This window comes from Diabrotica virgifera, chromosome 7 (genome assembly GCF_917563875.1).
Source record: "Diabrotica virgifera virgifera chromosome 7, PGI_DIABVI_V3a".
NCBI lineage: Eukaryota > Metazoa > Arthropoda > Insecta > Coleoptera > Chrysomelidae > Diabrotica > Diabrotica virgifera.
The window spans coordinates 88639436-88662599 of record NC_065449.1 but is presented as its reverse complement, the minus strand read 5'-3'; the positions used below and the strand labels follow the sequence as shown (position 1 = coordinate 88662599).

Here is a 23164-nt window from a genome sequence, read left to right as displayed (position 1 = left end):
TAGGAAGCTCTGATGATGGCACGTTATGTGTTGAAAGTACTTAGCTGATATAAAATATATTTTTTACACACTATCAAAAGTTTTTTGAAAACATACACCTGTTTGCCGTTTTGAAATATTATTATTACCACAAGGTCTGTCAGCACAGAATCCATTCTGACCTTATATTTCCTTATATTGGTTTTCGATTTATTATTTTATCAATCTACGGTACAACTTTCCCAATGAGCTAATAAGGCTTATATAACCTATTCCACGAACATACGCCTGTTTTGGATTACTTCGACAACGAATATTTTACTGTGCAAAATAAGAAGAACGAAAGTAAATTGCAAATTACATTGTTGTTTATTGGAATAATTATTAGTGCCATTTACTTTCGTACTTCTTATGTTGCACAGTAAAATATTCGTTGTCGAAGTAATCCAAAACAGGCGTATGTTCGTGGAATGGCCCATACCCCTGTAATTATTACATTTCTTTTTGTCCCACTTTGCGTGAATAGTGCTTGTATATACCAAGCTTCAATCTTATCTTAATACAATCTGTAATAAATAAAACTAAATAATTCTAAAGTTTATTTACAAAGTATAAAAAATTAACACAAAAATTAAACTAAATATAAATAATTTTATCATAAATAAATTACTAAGAATCCTTGGTGGAATATTCTTGAAGCATATCAAATCGTTCATAATATTCCATGAGCTTCTCTTTCACTAGATCTGCAAATGGAAGAACACTTTGTGTTAAAAAATAAACAGAACTTAGAGTTATTTATTAAAGTGGTTAACAAGGTATAATGTAAATTAAAAATCAAATAGGATGTATTTGACTATGACGCCCAATGATGTGGATGAAATTTCCAATAGAAGCCCACGAAAGTATTGCTGAGATCGTCTCTTTGAAAATAATTCTAAAATACCGAGAAACAATTTCCTAAGATAAATAATATGTCAACATAAAGTCTAGAAATGATATACCTATATCACTCAAACTTTTAATATAACCATTTCGTTCGTTGCAATCCGGGACTGCACGCTGGGGTTTGTTTTGGTTGGATCGCGGAGAGCAGCATATGTGCCTCCTGATGAGAGACTAATAAGTTTCGAAACCGGTAGGGGTGCTTGCAGCACTCTCTGATTGGACTAGAATGTGGTTCGGCTGTGTTTTCGTTTTGCAACGAAATTGAGAATGGTTATTCATTTTTGATTTACATTTACTCTGTATGGAGTATGAAGGGAACCATTCTCGTTGAAACTTTACCGCGCTGAGCAGATGGGACGTGAATTGGAAATTGTAGAATTCCCTCATCTTCCATAGTCTCAGCATCCGTATGGCTTGCAAATTGTAGAAGCCTCGGAGGTGTAACCAGAGAAGGTTCCCATTGTTTTCATTCTGGTGGGATGTAGAATAATATTATGTTGTTTTATATGCCATTAGAGTGAAAACTTAGTCTTTTTGCTAGCAGTTGCCGCTAGGGCATCTATGCCATTTCGTTCGTTGCAATGCGGGACTGCACGCTGGGGTTTGTTTTGGTTGGATCGGGGAGAGCAGCATATGTGCCTCCTGATGAGAGACTAATAAGTTTCGAAACCGGTAGGGGTGCTTGCAGCACTCTCTGATTGGACTAGAATATGGTTTGGCTGTGTTTTCGTCTTGCAACGAAATTGAGAATGGTTATTCATTTTTGATTTACATTTACTTTGTGTGGAGTATGAAGGGAACCATTCTCGTTGGAACTTTACCGCGCTGAGCAGATGGGACGTGAATTGTAAATTGTAGAATTCCCTTATCTTCCTCAGTCTCAGCATCCGTATGGCTTGCAAATTGTAGAAGCCTCGGAGGTGTAACCAGAGATGGTTCCCATTGTTTTCATTCTGGTGGGATCTAGAATAGCATTATGTTGTTTTATATGCCATGAGAGTGAAAACTTAGTCTTTTTAATATTACCTTTACCATTTATAGAAGAATCATTAAAGACTTATTCTTCTTCGTCTAGCCATTCACGTCCACATCTGAACATAAGCCTCTTCAAGTCTTTCCATTGTTTTTTGTTGTACGCTACTTGTAGCCAATTTTCCCGGCAGTCCGTTTGAGATCATCTGTACATCTCATAGGAGGTCTGCCTCTGGGTCTTTTGTGTTTGTATGGTCTCCAGGTTAGAATTGCTCTGTGCCATTTATTGTTTAGATCGCTCCTAGCTACATGTCCAGCGTATTCCCATTTCAATTTTAATGATTTTTGTACCACATCGGTTACTTTGGTTTTCTGTCTTATCCATGTGTTAGTTTTCCTGTCCTTAGTGATATACCAGCCAACCATTGCTCTTTCCATCGCGTTTCAATCATTAAAGACATTTAAAGAAATTCTCTTTTGTGTTTTGAATTTTCATGATTAATAATATTGGTACTACCTATCACAGTCCATGGAGTTACTTGTCGTATAGACGTGTTTACCTAATGCACAACACTCTGGACAAAGACGTGAATCCCTTTTATATAGAGTAGCCCTAGAACTAAGAGTCCAAAATTACCGACCCATTAGCCTCCTGTCACATATGTACAAGCTTTTTACCAGAGTGATCACTAACCGACAGAGCAAATTGGACTTTTACCAACCAGTAGAACAGGCTGGCGTTCGTTTAAGGTTTGGGACAAAAGATCACCTACTATCACTGAAGGTATTGATAAAAAAAACTGACGAATATAACCGACTAGTAGTACTGATCTTTGTTGATTTCCAGAGAGCCCTCGACACAACTAAAAGTGATAAAATAGCGACAGCATTTGCCCATTGTCGAATAGATTACAGGATACATTCGTTTGATTCATAATATCTATAAACATGCAACAGCGAGTGTGCAGCTCCATCAAGTAACTAACAAATTCAAAATAATCGAGAGAAGTGTTACACAAGAAGAGACAATGTCACCGAAGCTTTTCACAACTGTCTTAGATTATGCGTTTAAAAACTGGACTGGGCCAATAAGGGAATACGTATAGAAAGCCACTCAACAATCTCCGGTTCGCTGATGATATTGTCATAATCGCTGACGACATCAACGAAGCAAACGAAATGCTCACATAACTTGCGTAAATGCTGAAGAAGTTGATTTGCAAATAAATAAAGACAAAACCAAAATGATGACTAACTTGGTGTTAGGAGGATCAATAACACTCGAAGAGAATATCATAGAAGAAGTCAATATCGAACATCAAAATTTCTAGATCCAATCAGATCCAAGAGATAGATAGAAGGATTGGTCTAGGCTGGGCAGCATATGGCAGATTGAAAGACATATTCAGCAGTGAAATTCCTTTAAGGCTTAAAAAGAAAGTATACAATCAATGTGTTCTTCCAGTCATTACGTACTGAGCTGAAACACTATTAACTTTAACCAAAGCAAGAGTGTCAAAGCTTAGAATAGCACAGCGGAAAATGGAAAGATCCATACTAGGAATAAGACGTGCGGATCGAGTGAGAAATTTAGAAATAAGCAAAGAACGGGTGTGCAAGAGATCATAGAAATAATTACCAGATTAAAATGGAATTTCGCCGGACATATAGCGAGACTGCATGATGACAGGTGGACAAAAAAGGCTATTATAATGGAGACCTCGCATGAACGAGAGAAGCAGAGGCAATCCACTAACACGCTGGATGAATGGCATAAAAAGAATAGATGGTAGATGGATGCAATTAGCACAACATCGAAATTTCTGAAGACGTGCTGAGGAAACTTATGTCCTGCAGTGGAGAAGAGAAGAAGCTGGATGATGATGATGATGATGAGTTCTAGACTTAAGTAGGTGAGAAGTTTGACCAATGTATGACTTATTACATGAAGAACATGGAATGATATAGAAAATGTTACTAAGCATTTCTTTTTGGTTTTATCTTGATGAAAAAAGGTTGTTAATTTAATTAATTTAATTATTGGTAGGACTGATCTGTAGGACACGACACATTGATTTTAAAACAGGAATCATTGCTACTGTTATTATTTTCTAAAATTTTTTGTGTCCTAGAAGTGAACCCCCGGAGTCAGATGGCACAGCCAATATGCTGTCATGAACATATTTTTGATGAAGGGAGGTTTGGTAAATAAGACAGGAATGATAATGCCTAGCACATAATCTATAATATAAGTAGCAATAATAGGAGAGGTCTTAGCTCTCATAGGGGTATCGAAGGTTTCTTGATAGAATTTATTAAGTTTGTTCTAGCAAACAATCAAACTAGTCAGAAAGCGTCAGCAAACAGTTGGTCAGTGAAAAAACGTAATACAGTCACCAGTACTATCCCCTCTACTCGCGCTGGTCCACTATTCGCTGATGGTTTCAAACCGTTTGAAACTGATGCTAGAACAAACCTATTATTAAAGAAAAAGTAAGTACCTATTAGGTACCTACTATTAAAAAAAATTCGATGTTAATGAAGTAGCCAAAGAAATGAAGCAACCATCTCTGATACGGTCCCAATTAGCTTCTATGACAATCAAACTTATCCTTCAGTAAACATTACTAATACCTATTGCAAATAAAAGCAAAGATGGATTCAGTATGGTTCCCAATTGAAGCTACTATTGGACACACTGATCAGCAACTGAAGGGATGTCAACAATTGAAGATGTAATGTAAAAAAAATTATCTCGGAAAACAAAGCATATAATATTATGCGGACGTACGTTTTATATACGTACCTATAACCCTATCTATAGGTATACTTACCAACTTGTTCACTTAAAGGTTTGCCATCGCCACCGTAGTCTTCAGGTAATATATCTTTGGGAACATGTTCCAATAAAGTTTCCATGGAATTATGAATTCTGATCTGAAATTATATACTTTGGATATATTATAACGCCCGGTTTCAATAATCAACTTAAAGTGAACATTAACTAAAGTTCACTTTAAAGTTGACATTACCATATGAATTGCATTGATAAAGGTACCAACTTAAAATTTAAAGTCCTATTTAACTGATTATGAAACCGGGCGTTAGTAACAAACATAAAACGATAAACTAGATTGTATTGATATTAAATCACCTGTACGTATGCCTCCCGCGAATGTCAACCTCACCTGCCCGCGTGATGATCTTGATTCTGGTCATCCGGTGCATCCTGCTAGATAACAAACGAGGCTCTGACGTCCGAGTGATTGCCGGTATAAGCAATCCCCCACTTACCTACCAACGGCTTCGGGCGGATGAGTTGGTAAGTGGTAGGGCACTCTTTTGTCCTAGGTTTGGGAAACTGGCCCTAAAAGCGGATGAACCGAGAACTAGGTCAACGGCGTAAGGATGTAGAAGGCAAGGAGAAACCACTACATTAAAGATCCATATGGATATCTCTTGTACATCTATCATGGCTACAGCTTTGAGAGTGAAGACTACTGATCATGTATATCGGAGTGCAAGATCCGGCAGGGGAGGAATAACAACACAGAACCATGGGGCCTCCCAGGTCGTTAGCAAGCGAAACCCCCAAGTAAAAGAAAAGGATACGCCTATAAAAATTAAGCAGTTTTTTAAAATATGCACCTGGAACGTCAAGACCATGTACGAAGCAGGCAAAATTTATAATGCCATCCATGAAATGGAAAGACTGAATATCGATATAATGGGCATCAGTGAAATGCGATGGCCTGATGCCGGAAAATGTCAAATAAACGAGCACCAAGTATATTACTCTGGAAATACAGAAGAAGGTCAACATAAGCATGGCGTCGGAATAATTTTAAATAAACAAATAAAAAACGCTGGACGGAAGGGCCGCCCGAGAACTTTATCGTACCGATCTATTATCGTTATGGTACTAGATACTGGAATTCTATAAACATAACAAAGTTACTGGTTATTTTGATATTTTAGAAACACCTACTGTACTTAAAAGTATTTTATGGTTCTACGCATCATTAATTCCTGCATTTGAGAAAATGTTCGATGCCATATTTCGGGGACACACTATAGATGTGTAGATTATTGCATAAATCAATAGAATATTATAGTCATACTTTCATTTCAAATTAGTTCATTTTTCTGAGAAATTAATAGTTTACAATATTTGCATTTCATTCTATTTCGATTACGCCAGTCAATGCGCGAGATTAAGAACAAGATATTATCTCCAAATTCTATCCTACTGCATGGATTTTAATGAAATTTTGGGAGTAGCCCAATCTCCTAATTCAAAGTCTATCCTATATACTATGGCGCTTTTATCATGGGGGAAGTTCCCACCACTTCTCAGGGGTGAAATATTTTTATTTTCGAATTACATGGAGAAAAAGGAAGATTTTTAAGAAAATTTAAAAATTCATTCTATAATTTGATAACATTTTTTACAAAAACCATTCATTTTAAACCCGTTCAACATTTTGAAAGTAGAAATAATATTATATATATATATTAAAAGGTATTGTAGAAGGAAAACAATGTATTTAAATTATGGTAGATGGGGAGTTAAATGTATATACTTTTCATTTTTCCTTAAAGAACATTAGTCATATATTTTTTTGCACCATATCTCGCTTAGTTTGTAAGTAACCGACATTTAACGGTGCTCGTTTTAAAGGCCTTTTCAAACACTACAAAAGGTGTTGGTAGCATTATACACCTAAAACCTACCGTTCCTCTGTTATTTCAAGTTGAATACACCAATTTGAGCATGCACCAAAAAACAAACTATTTTCACCTACCATATCTCTTTTTGTATTATAAATAGAACATTTACGAAGGAACGAATCTCTTTATTATTTATAATCTAAAAAATGTTTTATATAGTGTTTTTAGTTCGATGCATAGTTTTTAAGGTATTCACAAAAAATCCGTCCGAAAAGGTGTCATTTTTCAATGAAAATGGCCAATTTTCAACTACGCATAACTCAAAAAGTATTGAGTTCCAAAAAAAAAGTATAGACCAGTTTTTGCTTAGAAATAGGTTCTTTAGCCACTTTCGTGCTTATTTTGACCAACAAATTTTCCACCCCCTTGAAGAAGTGGGAACCGCCCCAAGATAAAAGCGCCATAGTATATAGGGTAGATTTTGTTTCTTGAGCTATTCCCTACTTACTGTGAAAATATCAAGTACATCAATGTAGTAGGATGGAATTCGGAGCCAAATACCCTCATTGACTGCCCTACAATAATGCTCTGCTATGAACGCGTGAGAGAGGACACACATAAGATTATAGCAAAATTTCTATTTACCGTAACTTTTCGAGTTTTTGAGCTACAGCAATGAATTTTATGTCATTGGAAAGGTAATTTTGCATTCTTTCAAAATATGTTAAAATATACAGGGCGTATCTAAAAAAATTAAGATTTTTTATTCATTTGCGGTTCAACCGGAAGCCATATTTTTGGTAAAATTTATTGTGATAATAGATAATAAAGTACCATATATGTTTGCAAAATTTCAAATTTTAGTTTCTATTAAGAAGGAAGTTACGGGCACTCGAATATTTTTTTTTTAAATTCATAACTTCCCTCCTATGGGGAGTTAAGATATATGACTAATATCATTCAATTTACTGATAGGATATCAAAGATATATCAAAAAATAAAAAAAATTCCTTGGAGCCATTTTTGAGAAAATCTAGTTCAAATTTATGTCAAAATGTGACCCCTTAAATATAGGAAACCCGTAACTTTTTCTGAAAAACGATAACATCCTTCTTATAGTCCCATCTTTAGACTATATAACGACTTTTTCAAATTAAACTTATCTTCAACAAGTTTTTAGATAGATAGGGAAATGTGTCGGGTGGGCGGTCGGCCATTTTGGCCGCCATTTTGAATTTGGAACTGTCAAATTCCGTATTTTTATTTACCTATCGATGAGCTTACTTTGAGTTGAATTTCATTCATTTCGGTCAAAATTTGCAAAAATGGGCCCAAAATAACCCCCCTATTTCGGCCCCCCTTTGAGAGGTTTTTTTTAAAAGCTTAGTTTCTCGACAAAATTCTCTTAAACTTACTCATACCGAATTTCATCAAAATCGGTCCAGTAGTTTTTGCTGGGCGGTGGCGACATACGTACGTACGTACGTACATACTTCCGACATGTTTTTTTACTTTATCGTACTTCGTACTATATACGTAGTATAGTATAATAGATAAAGTTATAGGATCGTGCAAAAAAAATTTTTTCAGATTTCACTTTTTTTCGACGTTTTGAGTCCCCCTGAGTCTAAAAAGCAAATAAAAAAAACATGTCGGAAGTATGTACGTACGTACGTATGTCGCCACCGCCCAGCAAAAACTACTGGACCGATTTTGATGAAATTCGGTATGAGTAAGTTTAAGAGAATTTTGTCGAGAAACTAAGCTTTTAAAAAAAACCTATCAAAGGGGGGCCGAAATAGGGGGGTTATTTTGGGCCCATTTTTGCAAATTTTGACCGAAATGAATGAAATTCAACTCAAAGTAAGCTTATCGATAGGTAAATAAAAATACGGAATTTGACATTTCCAAATTCAAAATGGCGGCCAAAATGGCCGACCGCCCACCCGACACATTTCCCTATCTATCTAAAAACTTGTTGAAGATAAGTTTAATTTGAAAAAGTCGTTATATAGTCTAAAGATGGGGCTATAAGAAGGATGTTATCGTTTTTCAGAAAAAGTTACGGGTTGCCTATATTTAAGGGGTCAGATTTTGACATAAATTTGAACTAGATTTTCTCAAAAATGGCTCCAAGGAATTTTTTTATTTTTTGATATATCTTTGATATCCTATCAGTAAATTGAATGACATTAGTCATATATCTTAACTCCCCATAGGAGGGGAGTTATGAATTTTTTATAAAAAAATATTCGAGTGCCCGTAACTTCCTTCTTAATAGAAACTAAAATTTGAAATTTTGCAAACATATATGGTACCTTATTATCTATTATCACAATCAATTTTACCAAAAATATGACTTCCGGTTGAACCGGAAATGAATAAAAAATCTTAATTTTTTTAGATACGCCCTATATATTTTAACACATTTTGAAAGAATGCAAAATTACCTTTCCAATGACATAAAATTCATTGCTGTAGCTCAAAAACTCGAAAAGTTACGGTAAATAGAAATTTTGCTATAATCTTATGTGTGTCCTCTCTCACGCGTTCATAGCAGAGCATTATTGTAGGGCAGTCAATGAGGGTATTTGGCTCCGAATTCCATCCTACTACATTGATGTACTTGATATTTTCACAGTAAGTAAGGAATAGCTCAAGAAACAAAATCTACCCTATATACTATGGCGCTTTTATCTTGGGGCGGTTCCCACTTCTTCAAGGGGGTGGAAAATTTGTTGGTCAAAATAAGCACGAAAGTGGCTAAAGAACCTATTTCTAAGCAAAAACTGGTCTATACTTTTTTTTTTGAACTCAATACTTTTTGAGTTATGCGTAGTTGAAAATTGGCCATTTTCATTGAAAAATGACACCTTTTCGGACGGATTTTTTGTGAATACCTTAAAAACTATGCATCTAACTAAAAACACTATATAAAACATTTTTTAGATTATAAATAATAAAGAGATTCGTTCCTTCGTAAATGTTCTATTTATAATACAAAAAGAGATATGGTAGGTGAAAATAGTTTGTTTTTTGGTGCATGCTCAAATTGGTGTATTCAACTTGAAATAACAGAGGAACGGTAGGTTTTAGGTGTATAATGCTACCAACACCTTTTGTAGTGTTTGAAAAGGCCTTTAAAACGAGCACCGTTAAATGTCGGTTACTTACAAACTAAGCGAGATATGGTGCAAAAAAATATATGACTAATGTACTTTAAGGAAAAATGAAAAGTATATACATTTAACTCCCCATCTACCATAATTTAAATGCATTGTTTTCCTTCTACAATACCTTTTAATATATATATAGTGTTATTTCTACTTTCAAAATGTTGAACGGGTTTAAAATGAATGGTTTTTGTAAAAAATGTGATCAAATTATAGAATGAACTTTTAAATTTTCTTAAAAATCTTCCTTTTTCTCCATGTCATTCGAAAATAAAAATATTTCACCCCTGAGAAGTGGTGGGAACTTCCCCCATGATAAAAGCGCCATAGTATATAGGATAGACTTTGAATTAGGAGATTGGGCTACTCCCAAAATTTCATTAAAATCCATGCAGTAGGATAGCATTTGGAGATAATATCTTGTTCTTAATCTCGCGCATTGACTGGCGTAATCGAAATAGAATGAAATGCAAATATTGTAAACTATTAATTTCTCAGAAAAATGAACTAATTTGAAATGAAAGTATGACTATAATATTCTATTGATTTATGCAATAATCTACACATCTATAGTGTGTCCCCGAAATATGGCATCGACCATTTTCTCAAATGCAGGAATTAATGATGCGTAGAACCATAAAATACTTTTAAGTACAGTAGGTGTTTCTAAAATATCAAAATAACGAGTAACTTTGTTATTTTTATAGAATTCCAGTATCTAGTACCATAACGATAATAGATCGGTACGATAAAGTTCTCGGGCGGCCCTTCCGTCCAGCGTTTTTATTTGTTTTTTAGACTCAGGGGGACTCAAAACGTCGAAAAAAAGTGAAATCTGAAAAATTTTTTTTGCACGATCCTATAACTTTATCTATTATACTATACTACGTATATAGTACGATAAAGTAAAAATACGTTACGAATTTTGTTCCAATATCCGAGAGAATCATTCTCATTCAATTGGATTTATTCCCAGCAAAAACCAACATAATCCAAATATGTCAGACCATAACCCACTTGTCAGTAAGTTTCGTCTGAAATTTAAAAAAATCCACAAACCTAATCCTATAAGATACGATCCCAAACAACTAAAAGATGATGGCATAAAGCAAGAAGTACGGGAATATCTGAAGAACAACATATCTAAGTCAGAAGTAGTTAATGATGTTGACATAGAAATAAACCACTTAGAAAACATTGGGAAGGAAATACTATACCAATACCTGCGACCGAAAAAGACAGAAAAGAAAAAACCATGGATGACCGAGGGTATATTACAGATGATGGACAGAAGAAGAGAATCCAAGCGGAAAGACTACGTTGCATATCAGTTGCTAGACAAAGAGATAAAAAAAGCTGTCAGAGAAGCTAAAAACAGAAATCTGGAAGAACAGTGTGAAGAAATCGAGATATTGGAACGTAAACACGATTCCTTCAACCTCCACAAAAAGATCAAAGAAGCAGCAGGCATCTATAAATCAAAAAGGCCGGGACACTTAACAGACGCTCAAGGAAATCCAATAGTTGATATTGAAGAAACAAAAACAACATGGATGAACTATGTGACAACAACATTTGAAGACAATAGGAATGTCACCATCACACAAAATAAAAATGACGATACCGGACCACCTATTCTCGAAGCGGAAGTAGAAGCTGCTATAACCAACATTAAGGAGGGAAAAACCGCAGGACCAGACGAGTTCTACTCAGAATTTTTGAAAATTATGGATAAAGACGAAGTAAAAAGACTTACTTTGATCTTCAACAATATATACCAAAGTGGAAAAATACCCCAACAGTGGTTAAGATCAACTTTTATAACAATCCCTAAAAAACCCAATGCCAAAAAATGTGAAGATTATCGAATAATAAGCCTTATGAGCCATCTACTGAAAACTTTTTTAAAAATTATACATAAAAGGATATATAAAAAGTGTGAAGAACACATGACAAACACACAATTCGGCTTCAGGGATGCATTAGGTACTCGAGAGGCACTTTTTGCAATACAAGTTCTCTTTCAAAGATGTAGAGACGTGAATTGTGATATATATGTGTGTTTTGTTGATTACCAGAAAGCGTTCGATAGAATAAAACATGACGAACTGATGAAAATATTAAATTCAATTGGTCTAGACAGCAGAGATCGCCGTATAATAAACAATATCTATTACGAACAAACTGCAGCTGTTAGAGTAGGGGATCAGTTAACAGACGACATAAAGATAAAAAGAGGTGTGCGACAGGGATGTATATTGTCCCCATTATTGTTTAATACATATTCAGAGCACATTATGAAGCTAGCGCTAACGGACATAGACGAGGGAATACTTATAAACGGAGAACGATTGAACAACATAAGATACGCTGATGATACTGTCATTTTTGCAGACAGTCTTGAAGGTCTGCAGACACTTGTCTCCAGGGTGGCAGAAGTAAGTAGCAGGTTTGGGCTTGATTTTAACATCAAAAAAACCAAATACATGGTTATAAGCAAAAATAGGATACCACCTGGTCAATTACTAGTTAACCAACAACCTATAACACAAATCACCAACTTTTGTTATTTGGGTGCAAACTTAAATGAACACTGGGACCAATCGACGGAAATTAAGATAAGGATCGAGAAGGCAAGATCAGCTTTCGTCAAAATGAAAAAAATCTTTAACAGCCACGATATAAAATTGGAAATAAAAGTTCGTTTACTAAAATGCTACGTATTCTCCGTTCTTTTATATGGCGTGGAGTCATGGACCTTAACTGAAGCATCACTGAAGAGACTCGAAGCATTTGAGATGTGGTGCTATAGACGCATGTTGAGGATTTCCTGGATAGACAGAGTTACCAACGAAGAAGTTCTACATAGAATGGGTAAAGAGCGCGAACTAGTAGTAACCATAAAACGTCGCAAACTGGAATACCTGGGCCATATAATGCGCAATGAACAACGATATGATCTACTTCGGACCATACTTCAAGGTAAAGTGCATGGGAAAAGAGGTCCAGGACGAAGAAGAATATCCTGGCTGCATAACCTGCGAAAATGGTTTAACTTAACCACTACCGGACTTTTCAGGGCAGCAGTCAACAAAGTCAGAATAGCCATGTTAGTGTCCAACATCCGTAACGGCTAGGCACCATAAGAAGAAAACGTATGCCTCCAGTTAAACTTTATTACGACGACTGTTCGATAACTACGCGACCTTAAAGAAGATTAGAAGTACCCAATCTTTGATAGGTTTTTGAATGATCATCCTTTAATTTAACAAAAAAAAAATGTTATAGAAGTGCCGATGTGATAATGTAGGTACGTTTATTTAAATGGCTGATGCCAAAGAAAATTAAATAAAGCTGACCTAGATTTCACACATGGACGTATAAACACAGACTGTGTTTATTCTTCCATGATTTCACACTATTAAAATACACACCTGTGTTACCAATAGTTACACTGAATTACTGAGTATACTCTGATCTTATGGGCGCAAAATGATGAACTGTGAGGTAGACATCCACAATTTACTATTACCCTGGACTCTGGACATTTTTTTAAAAAATTCTATATAAGGGCCATTCCATTTCAAATCACTCAATTTGGGAGCAAAAAAAAAATTGGACCTCCGATTTGTCTGAAAATTGGTATATAGCTTCTACGGGACGTAAAAATAAGATATTTAAGGTCAAAAAATTTTCTTCTTCTTTTTTTCTCAAAATGTTATTTTTGAGATTTTACAGTGATTTGGTGTTTATTTATACAAATTTGCATTTTCTATCGTAAAGTATCAATGGAAAACATAATATTTTAATAGAAGGGACTCAAAAATGTCATTATATGGCATTATAACAAGTTACTTTGATTCAAAACAAGCTTTTGATCAAATTTTATAGTGTAGAAAACGTTAAAATACCGTTTTTTACATTTTTCTCCATTCCCAAAATACATCATAATCGATTTGGCTGAAAATTTGCCCACAGATAGACAAAACATAGGACTTAAGTGGTGAGAAGGATTTGAATATATTACAATACCAAAAAAGTTACATGCAATATTATAGTCAAAAATATAGGCGTCTACTGTAAGTACAATTAACTCGAAAATATCGACCTCACGACAAAAATTGTTAAAAAGAAATTGTAATAATAGACTAAGAGCCGCTATAGGTGAAATTTCTTAATCATTTTAGGCACGATGGGACCCTATAACTTAAATAGTAGAACCTAAAAGAAAAGGTTTGAACACTGTGCCGTCACTTTTCAGTGGCACATGCGTCGACAGTGGCGCATCAAACTTTCCACTTATGGACGGGATAAATAAATTAAAAGTTACCCTCCCTTACTAACAGAATACAATTTTTTTATTTTTTTAAGTTCTATGTGATTAACACATAAGATTCAGTGTAATTTTAATTCACCACCCCCTTCCCCCTGCCCCCACCACCATCACAAACTTTATTTTTCGATTTTATTTTTTTTTTGGTGGGATGTAATCAATTTTAAAATTTCAAAAAATTCACACGCATAGTTAAGGCTTTTATAAAACACGTCTATTTTTTATAGACCTGTAGGTTGAGTGTACATAACCTCAAAAAATTTAAACAAATTTTTTTTGGAAAAAAGTATATAACTTTTTTTTGGGGATAGTTGCAGATCTAATTTTTTCTTAATCTTGTGTATTTTATCAAACACTATATTTTTATTTTTTTTTTTTTTAGATTTTTCTGTAACGCCGGTCACCTTCAAAAATCCAAAAAACTGTTTTTTAAGGGGGTTTTGGGGGGTTTGGACGCGTTTCTCCCGTTTTAAAATATTCTAAATGACTCAGTTACTTTAAGTTACATATAACCTATAAAATAAAAATTGATTTAATATATTATAAAGTCTATAAAATAGGGAAAAGCCCCCCAAACCCCCTTAAAAAACAGTTTTTTGGATTTTTGAAGGTGACCAGCGTTACAGAAAAATCTGAAAAAAATTACAGATATAGTGTTTGATAAAATACACATGATTAAGAAAAAATAAGACCTGCAGCTATTCCCCAAAAAAAGTTATACGCTTTTTTGAAAAAAATTTTTTTTTAAATTTTTTGAGGTTGTGTACACGCCACCTAAGGGTCTATAAAAATATACATGTTTTATAAAAGCCTCAGCTATGCGTGTGAATTTTTTGAAATTTTAAAATCGATTGCATCTCAGCAAAAAAAAAATAAAAACGAAAAATGAAGTTTTTGATGTTGGGGACAGGGGGAAGGGGTGGTGGGTTAAAATTACGCTAAATCTTATGTGTTAATCACATTGAAATTAAAAAAATTAAAAAATAGAATTCTGTTAGTAAGGGAGGGTAACTTTTAATTTATTTATCCCGTCCATAAGTGGAAAGTTTGATGCGCCACTGTCGACGCATGTGCCACTGAAAAGTGACCCGCTATAGGGTCCCGTCGTGCCTAAAATGATTAAGAAATTTCACCTATAGCGGCTCTTAGTCTATAATTGTAAATACGATTTATCTGGAACAATTTCAGTTCCTACCATTTTTGTCGAAAATTTAAAAATGGCGGAGATATTGAGTAAAACAGGTTCTCCTTTAAAATCAAGATGGCTGCTAACGTAACGGAGGAATTCATTCGTGATTTTAAATTTAGGCTACTATTGACTCCCCTAAAGATCAGAAAAATAAAATTTTGGGCAGCTCGGCATTCAAGGTCAAATGCTATCCCGACTGGACTAATATATACTTTTGAGTCTGATATTACTGCATGTTTTTTTTTTTGGTATTGTAATATAATTCAAATCCTTCTAACCACTTAAAGTCCTATCTTTTGGCTATCTGTGGGCAAATTTTCAGCCAAATCGATGGTAATGTATTTTGGGAATGGAGGAAAATACAAAAAACGGTATTTTAACGTTTTTTACACTATAAAATTTTATCAAAAACTTGTTTTGATTCAAAATAACTAACTTGTTATAATGCCATATAATGACATTTTTGAGTCCTTTCTATTAAAATATGTTTTTCATCGATACTTTACGACAGAAAATGCAAATTTGTTTAAATAAACACCAAATCACTGTAAAATCGCATAAAATAACATTTTGAGAAAAAAAGAAGAAGATTTTTTGACCTTAAATATCTTATTTTTAGGTCCCGCAGAAGCTATATACCAATTTTCAGACAAATCGGAAATCCAAAATTTTTTGCCTGAGTGATTTGACATGGAATGTACCATAAAATGATATGAATTTATGATATAGACTGGTATAGACGAGGGAATATTTATAAATGGAGAACTACTGAACAACACTGATGACACTCTCATGTATGCAAACAGTCGGTAAGTTCTTAGAACTTTTGCTTTCAGGATAGCAGAAATAAGTAGCAGGTTTGGGCTTGATTTTAACACAAAAAACCAAATATATGGTTATAAGCAAAAATATACCTAATAACACCGGGACAGTTATTAGTGAACCAACAACATAATATGGTTGGTTCATTGGGAAAGTGGTTATTCAGTTTTGATTTACGTTTACTCTGATTGGAGTACGAAGGAAACCATTCTCGTTGGAACTTTACCGCGATGAGCAGATGGGACGTGAATTGTAAATTGTAGAATTTCCTCATCTTCCTTAGTCTCAGCATCCGTATGGCTTGCAAATTGTAGAAGCCTCGGAGGTGTAACCAGAGAAGGTTCCCATTGTTTTCATTCTGGTGGGATGTAGAATAGCATTATGTTGTTTTATATGCCATTAGAGTGAAAACTTAGTCTTTTTGCTAGCAGTTGCCGCTAGGGCATCTATGCCATTTCGTTCGTTGCAATCCGGGACTGCACGCTGGGGTTTGTTTTGGTTGGATCAGAGAGAGCATCATATGTGCCTCCTGATGAGAGACTAATAAGTTTCGAAACCGGTAGAGGTGCTTGCTGCACTCTCTGATTGGACTAGAATATGGTTCGGCTGTATTTTCGTTTTGCAACGAAATTGAAAATGGTTATTCATTTTTGACAAATCATAATCTTTTGCTATTTGGGTGCAAATTTAAACGAACAGTGGGAACGGTCGACAGAAACTAAGATAAGGATCAAGAAGCCAAGATCAGCTTTCGTCAAAATGAAACAGTCAAGGTATAAAATTAGAAATAAAATTTTTTCTTCTTTTTCTTATAATTTTTATAGATCTGTCGATCTGTTAATTCCGACGTTGAAGTATTTCTTGAGAGGTAGACTACCAGCTATCTCTCCATCTTTTTTATGGTCTCTCCGGTGGACGCTTGCCAGCTGGTTTTCCTTCTAGCGCAATTCTTGGCAGTCTGTGCGTCTCCATTATTTTTACATGACTGAACCATTCTCTTCGTCTTTACCTACCCCATCTTACTACATATTGCACGCCACATTGTTCCCTGATAATGTTGTTTCGCTATTCTATCCCTTCTTGTCTACCCCGAAATTGCTATTATTGTCTTCATTTCGGCTGTTCGTAGCATGCTTTTGGTTTTATTGGTGTCTTCCCTTGATTCAACAACATAGGTCATAACAGGTCTGATGCAAGTTTTATAAATTCTAACTTTGCTGTCCATTCTCATATTATATGGGTTGTTAGAGACCACATTTTTCAAGCATCCGTTCATGACTGCGGCCGTGTTTATTTGTCCTCTTAGGTCTCTGGCTGGGTCATGATAACTTGATAAATCTACACCTAGATATTTGAACTGGTTTGTCTATTCTATGGGTTTCCCTTTTACCACGAGCTGGCATCTAATTGGATCTTTCGCAATGGTAATGCATTTTGTTTTCTGCGTGGATATATTCATGTTGAGTCGTCGACATGCTTGGTAGAATCGATAAACTTGTCTTTGTAGGAGACTGCAAACTCTGCCTGAATGATATTGGGTGGATTGAGCAGTCCATGTGTCATGTTGCCGGTCTCAAGCCCGTATAAAAGAGGCCTCCAGGTTAGGTTAGCCCCTGCCTGGAGGAACAGATATTTTTGGCTCACAGAAACTGCCTCGGAAATTAAAGAACCTTTACTAAAATGCTAATGCTAGGTATTTTCCGTTATTCTATATGGAGTGGCGTCCTTAAAAAGACTCTAATCATTTGAAACGTAGTGCTATAGACGTACGTTGAAGATTTCGTGCAATTACCAACGAAGAAGTTCTACATAGAATGAATTAAGAGCACGAACTATGTAGTCATAACCAAAAAATGCCGCAAACTAGAATACACGAGCCTACTTACTGGAATACTCAAACACGCGCCTTGCCACTTGAAGTATCAAGGTAAGGTGTATGCAAAATCCAGGTGAAGAAGAATATCCTGGCCTTATAACCTACAAAACGATCACTACCGGACATATTAAGGCAGCAGTCAACAAAGTCAAAGTATCCACGTAACCAACATTCGTAACGGATAGGCACCACAAGGAGAATATCTTGGATAACTTTGTTGATAATTTTTTATGCTGGTACCTTTTCTTATTTCAAAAATTTTCATCATTCCTAATAATTTTATATAAATTACTTACCCTGTCAGCAATTTTTTTCTTCAAAAAGGTCTTCGCAATTGTTAACAATATATTTATTGAAGACGGGGGCTCAACAAAGTGTATTTCTTTTAATCGGGTTCTTGACATACTCTACAAAAAAAGGTAAAATATATAATTATTCATTGCAATGTTAGAAGTAACACGTTTTTTACTAGGTATTTCGTTATTATAGTTTTATAATCAGTATAGAGTGTGTAACATTTAAGATGAAAACACCAGTATCGGATCTACTGGGAGGGAAAAAGGGGAATTTTCCCCCTCTAACACGGTCCAAAATTTAAGAAAAAATTGTTGAAATATAAAAATATATTAGCTAACATGAAACTTAACCACTTACAGACAAATTCAACTCAATAAACACGCTAGTTAGGAAAATTAAGGGAACTTAATGCTTATAAGTTATTATTTATGGCTTTTGGTTGGTGTTTCATTGGAAGTTCCCCCCTAAAGTAAATTTCCCCTCCCAAGTACATGTGTAGATCCACCACTGGAAGACAATTATACCAATTTGGTGAGTCAGATTTGTTAATAGAATAAACCAAAATCTAACGTTCAACCTGTTTAATCAGCTAAGAGCACTAGTTTTTGATATTTTTGACTTTGACCCACAAAAATGAGTTGAAAGATGGACACTTAAATGACAAAATAAATTTAAAAAATAGTATATCAAAGTTTGTAAGAAATAATTTATTTCTTTAGCTGAGTCATTTCGACAAAATTGTAATCATCCGATCTAATGCAACAACAAAAAAAATCTTGTAAGAAAAAGACATACAAAACCTATTTCTTTACTTATATCAATTAGAAAAAAGTACCGCTACAAGAGGGGTACGCGTGAGCATCTTGATAATATTAACACTTTGGCTACCAATGGTAGTGTGGTGAATCTGCGTTGTGGTACCGTATGTATCACCGGTGATCAACCTTCTCGATTTATTTCTGGACCATGTGTATCACCGGTTATATAAATCCCGCCTAAAAGTTATTCCGGTATGATATTTTAGTCGTCCAGACCTATCAGTCGTCGACCTATCAATCGGAGAATAAATTTTTAATCGCAGTGTGCTTGGTACACTAGGAAAAGCGGTTGTTGACAAAACACCCGTTTTTGGTTATACCGGTTTTTTTACCTACGGTTTAACCTGCCGCTTATAACCGATCAAAAAAACGGTTTCTCCAAAGACCGGTGTTTGGTTTTTTTAGTCATGGCCAATACCCTAGGTTACATTTACATTATAACAATCAGTCATCAGTGTTGTGAAATCGGTTTTAGTCAGCTTAAAATTTCTCATTTACGCGCGGGGACGAAAAATTTTCCCATTTTTTCTCTGAATTCACTATTTTTTCCACTTATCCGGTTTTTCACCGGTTATTGCTTTAAAAGGAAAAACCGGTTATAACCGGGACAAAAACAACCGGAAAAACCGATTGTTGCTGAGGAAAAAAACCGGTTTTAGGTTATAACCGGTATGTTTTTCCCATCCCTATGGTACATTTCCCATCATATAAAACTGGTACACTTTTTTTCCAATGTAAACCTGTGCTGTGTTCAGACTGGACATAATGGTTTGTGAATCACTTCGTTGTTGCCATCACAGATAACGGAATTGCACTAAATCTAAATAAAAAAAAAGAATGTGTGTGTACTTAGTACGCTCTCTAGTACGCTTAGAATGTGTGTTTGCTCTCATGACATGTCCAAAGTATTTAAATTGTTGGAGATGGACTTTACTGGAGAGTCGTTGGCTAAATTTCAGCTCTCTTAAAATTGAATTATTTGTCCAACCTACGGCCTATTTGTATCAGGGTCCGAGATTCACATTCTTAAGTCGGTATTGGGAATATTAAGTAGTTGATCAACCTCATCTTTAACGCTATTGAAATTTGACAGTCCTTTGATATTGTGGTCATTTTTGCTAGAGCACATCAACGTTTTATTTCTTCCTGTAGTGACTCTGTGTTTATGATCAATGATCCTCAGATATGAGTATGAGCTCAGAACCTAAAATCAGTAAATTTCGGTTATGTGTGGGTAATTGTTATGTAGTATATCCACTATGATGATATTTGTCTTTGATACGTTTATTCTCAGACCAAATATTCGACTCTCGTTTTGAAACCAGTCGTATAAGTTCAATCAGCTCTGCTTGATTATTTGCAAGAAGGGTTGTGTCATCTGCGAAACGTAGGTTGTTTCTTTTATGACCATTTATGGAGATGCCCTGTTCCCATCCTTCAAGTGCTCTTCTCAGAATATTATGCTCCCCATGTATATTGAATAATTGTGGAGATAGTATACATCCTTGTCTGACACTCGGTTCTGGATGAAATTCGTTTGAAAGTGTGTCAAGAACTTTAACTGGTCCAGTCGTATATTCGTATAGTTAAGTTATAAGCGAAATAAGGTGTTCTGGTGCGCCTTATTTCAGTTATAAGCGAAATAAGATAGAGTAAAGATAGTGATGATTGATGATCATATCCAACCTCCGGTTAGGAGGCGGCACTTAAAGAAGAAGGTGCGCCTACTTCTTTTTTTTTTAGTATTCGCCATAAGTGTCTCTACTTGACCCTGTCGAATGCTTTACGATAATCTATAAAACATATGCACATTGGAATATGAAATTCCCTAGATTTTTCGATTAGCTGTCTTATAGTCAACATGTGTTCTGGAGTACCTCTACCTCTACCTTTGGTGAATCCAGTTTGCTCTTGTGGAATTTCTCTTTGAAGGAATGTTTTTAGTATCTCATTGATTTTAATATGTAGTAAATAAAACTTAAATGTTTAAACCTAACATCTTATCATCTTAAAACGTATTACGTATAACAACTTACCTCAACGACCATCGCCATCCTATGTACAACAAAAGGAGATATTTTAAACACATGACTCCATGCCAGGTTCCTGTAGTCGACAATAAGTATTTCACCAACTGATAAGTCTTCACAAATCCGTATTTCAAATAGATTTGATACATGCGCATGATACCTATTAGCATGAAATTTGGCGGTATAGGGTAATAGTTTGAGAACAGATACTCTGTAAAGTCCTTCATGTGGTATAGCTAGAGGAACATAAACCCTAAAATAAAAAGATGAGATTTGATATATTATGTCATAAAAATATTTGTTTCTGTTTAATAGATATTGTTTTTATTTTAATTTTCCTATTATTGATGATATAACATACAATGTTTAGCACAAGACCTATTAGTACAACCTACAACTCTGTGTAATTTTAAGACTGATTTTATCAAAGGTATAAGCCTGTTTTAGTAAATTAAGAACTTAAATTTGTACCGGGTGTCTCAATAAGAATGGCTCTCGGCCATATCTCAGGAACCGTTTATGGTAGAGCTTTGAAATAAAAAATTTTATAACAAAAGTTGCCTCAGGAAAAGCCTGGAAATTATTTTCATAATTGTGGGTCCACCGCTAGAGGGCGTAATTGAATATCAAAAATTAAAAAATCTAAATTTTACAAAATTTTCCTAATGAAGGGGCACTAGAAATCCGATTATTGTATTCTTCATAAAATTCTGCGCATATTTGATTTAACAAGTTTAACTTTACTTTTGCAAATAAGAGGTGGGGGTGAGTGGGAACCTTGTTATGAAAAAATGGCTGTAAGTCCGGTTCTGCTAAATCAAATTTTGAAAACTGGGTCTTGTTGAAGACAGATCTTTTTCTTCAATGTAAGCGTGATAATTTTTAACCATCCTAATAAGTAATAAGCCAGCTGGGAGGCGTTATTTATTTTTTTCAGGAATCTAGTTTTCTTTGGAAAATATTAAATACAAGTATGAATTTTTAATCATACTTTATAAAATTAGATTAAATTAGCAATAGAATAGCGAAAACCGTATGTCGATACCTTTTTTATATCTCAAGATATCTCGAGAAACGTGTAAATTTTATACATAACTGTTACTATCACCGGTAAACTAAGTTAATGAAAAGTAGTGTGCTGTGGAAAAAAACAAAATAACGTTTTCCAGATGTCAACGTATAAAAATATAATTAATTAAAACAACAATATAAAGAGAAACAATACTATCAAAATTAAATATAACAAAGAACAAAAAGAACTACTTAGTGACGACCTAAATATTCAAATTGTTGCCCATCATACACTACTCTAGAATACATTAAACAGATAATACTAAACGCCATTCAAAGCATATCGAGAGCAGAAATTGAGACTGCTGTTCAATCTACTCTTGAAAGAGTAAATGTTTGCAACGAAAATGATGGGCAAAAATTTGAACATTTATGTCATCACTAAATAGTTGTTTTTATTTCTTTGTAATAGGGCTTTTCAACGCTTCTCATTTGTTTCGAGCCTCTGTCATATGCCGTATAATCCGTGTATAATATTAATATAAGAGATACGAACGAGGCTCGAAACAAATGAGAAGCGTTGAAAAGACCTAATATACGTTGGCAGCTGGAAAATGTTTCTTTGTTGTTTCCATAGCACACTACTTTTCCTAAACTTCGTTTACCGGTGACAGTAATAGTTATGTTTTTAAATTTACACGTTTTGTATGATATCTCGAGATAGAAAAAAGGTATTAACGCTAATTTTGTCTAATTTTGTAATATGGTATTAAAAATGCATGTTTGTACTTAATATTTTCCAAAGAAAACTAGATTTCTGAAAAAAATTAAATAACGCCTTCTAGCTGGCATATTACTCAGTAATTTGGTTCGAAATCATAACTTTTACATTGACGAAAAAGATCTGTCTTCAACAAGACCAAGTTTGCAAAATTTGATTAAGCAGAACCGGACTCACAGCCAGTTTTTCATAACAAGGTTCCCACTCACCCCTACCTCTTGTTTCCAAAGGTAGACCTAAGCTTGTGAAATCAAATATGCGTAG

At 34.7% G+C, this 23164-nt stretch overlaps 1 protein-coding gene across 4 annotated transcripts in view; it reads right to left on the bottom strand.

Annotated features, from left to right (window-relative positions):
- Window positions 1-565: 565 nt before the first annotated feature.
- Window positions 566-23164, bottom strand: part of LOC114334871 (retinol-binding protein pinta) — a 103607-nt gene continuing 81008 nt past the window's right edge. For all 4 annotated transcript variants that reach the window (XM_028284988.2, XM_028284985.2, XM_028284987.2 and 1 more), the window contains exons 4-7: window positions 21115-21361; window positions 18260-18370; window positions 4734-4836; window positions 566-725 (exon numbers count right to left, since the gene is read on the bottom strand). In XM_028284988.2, the coding sequence (XP_028140789.1) occupies window positions 649-725; window positions 4734-4836; window positions 18260-18370; window positions 21115-21361 (538 nt within the window). In that variant the 3' untranslated portion in view covers window positions 566-648. The remainder of the gene's footprint in view (window positions 726-4733; window positions 4837-18259; window positions 18371-21114; window positions 21362-23164) is intronic.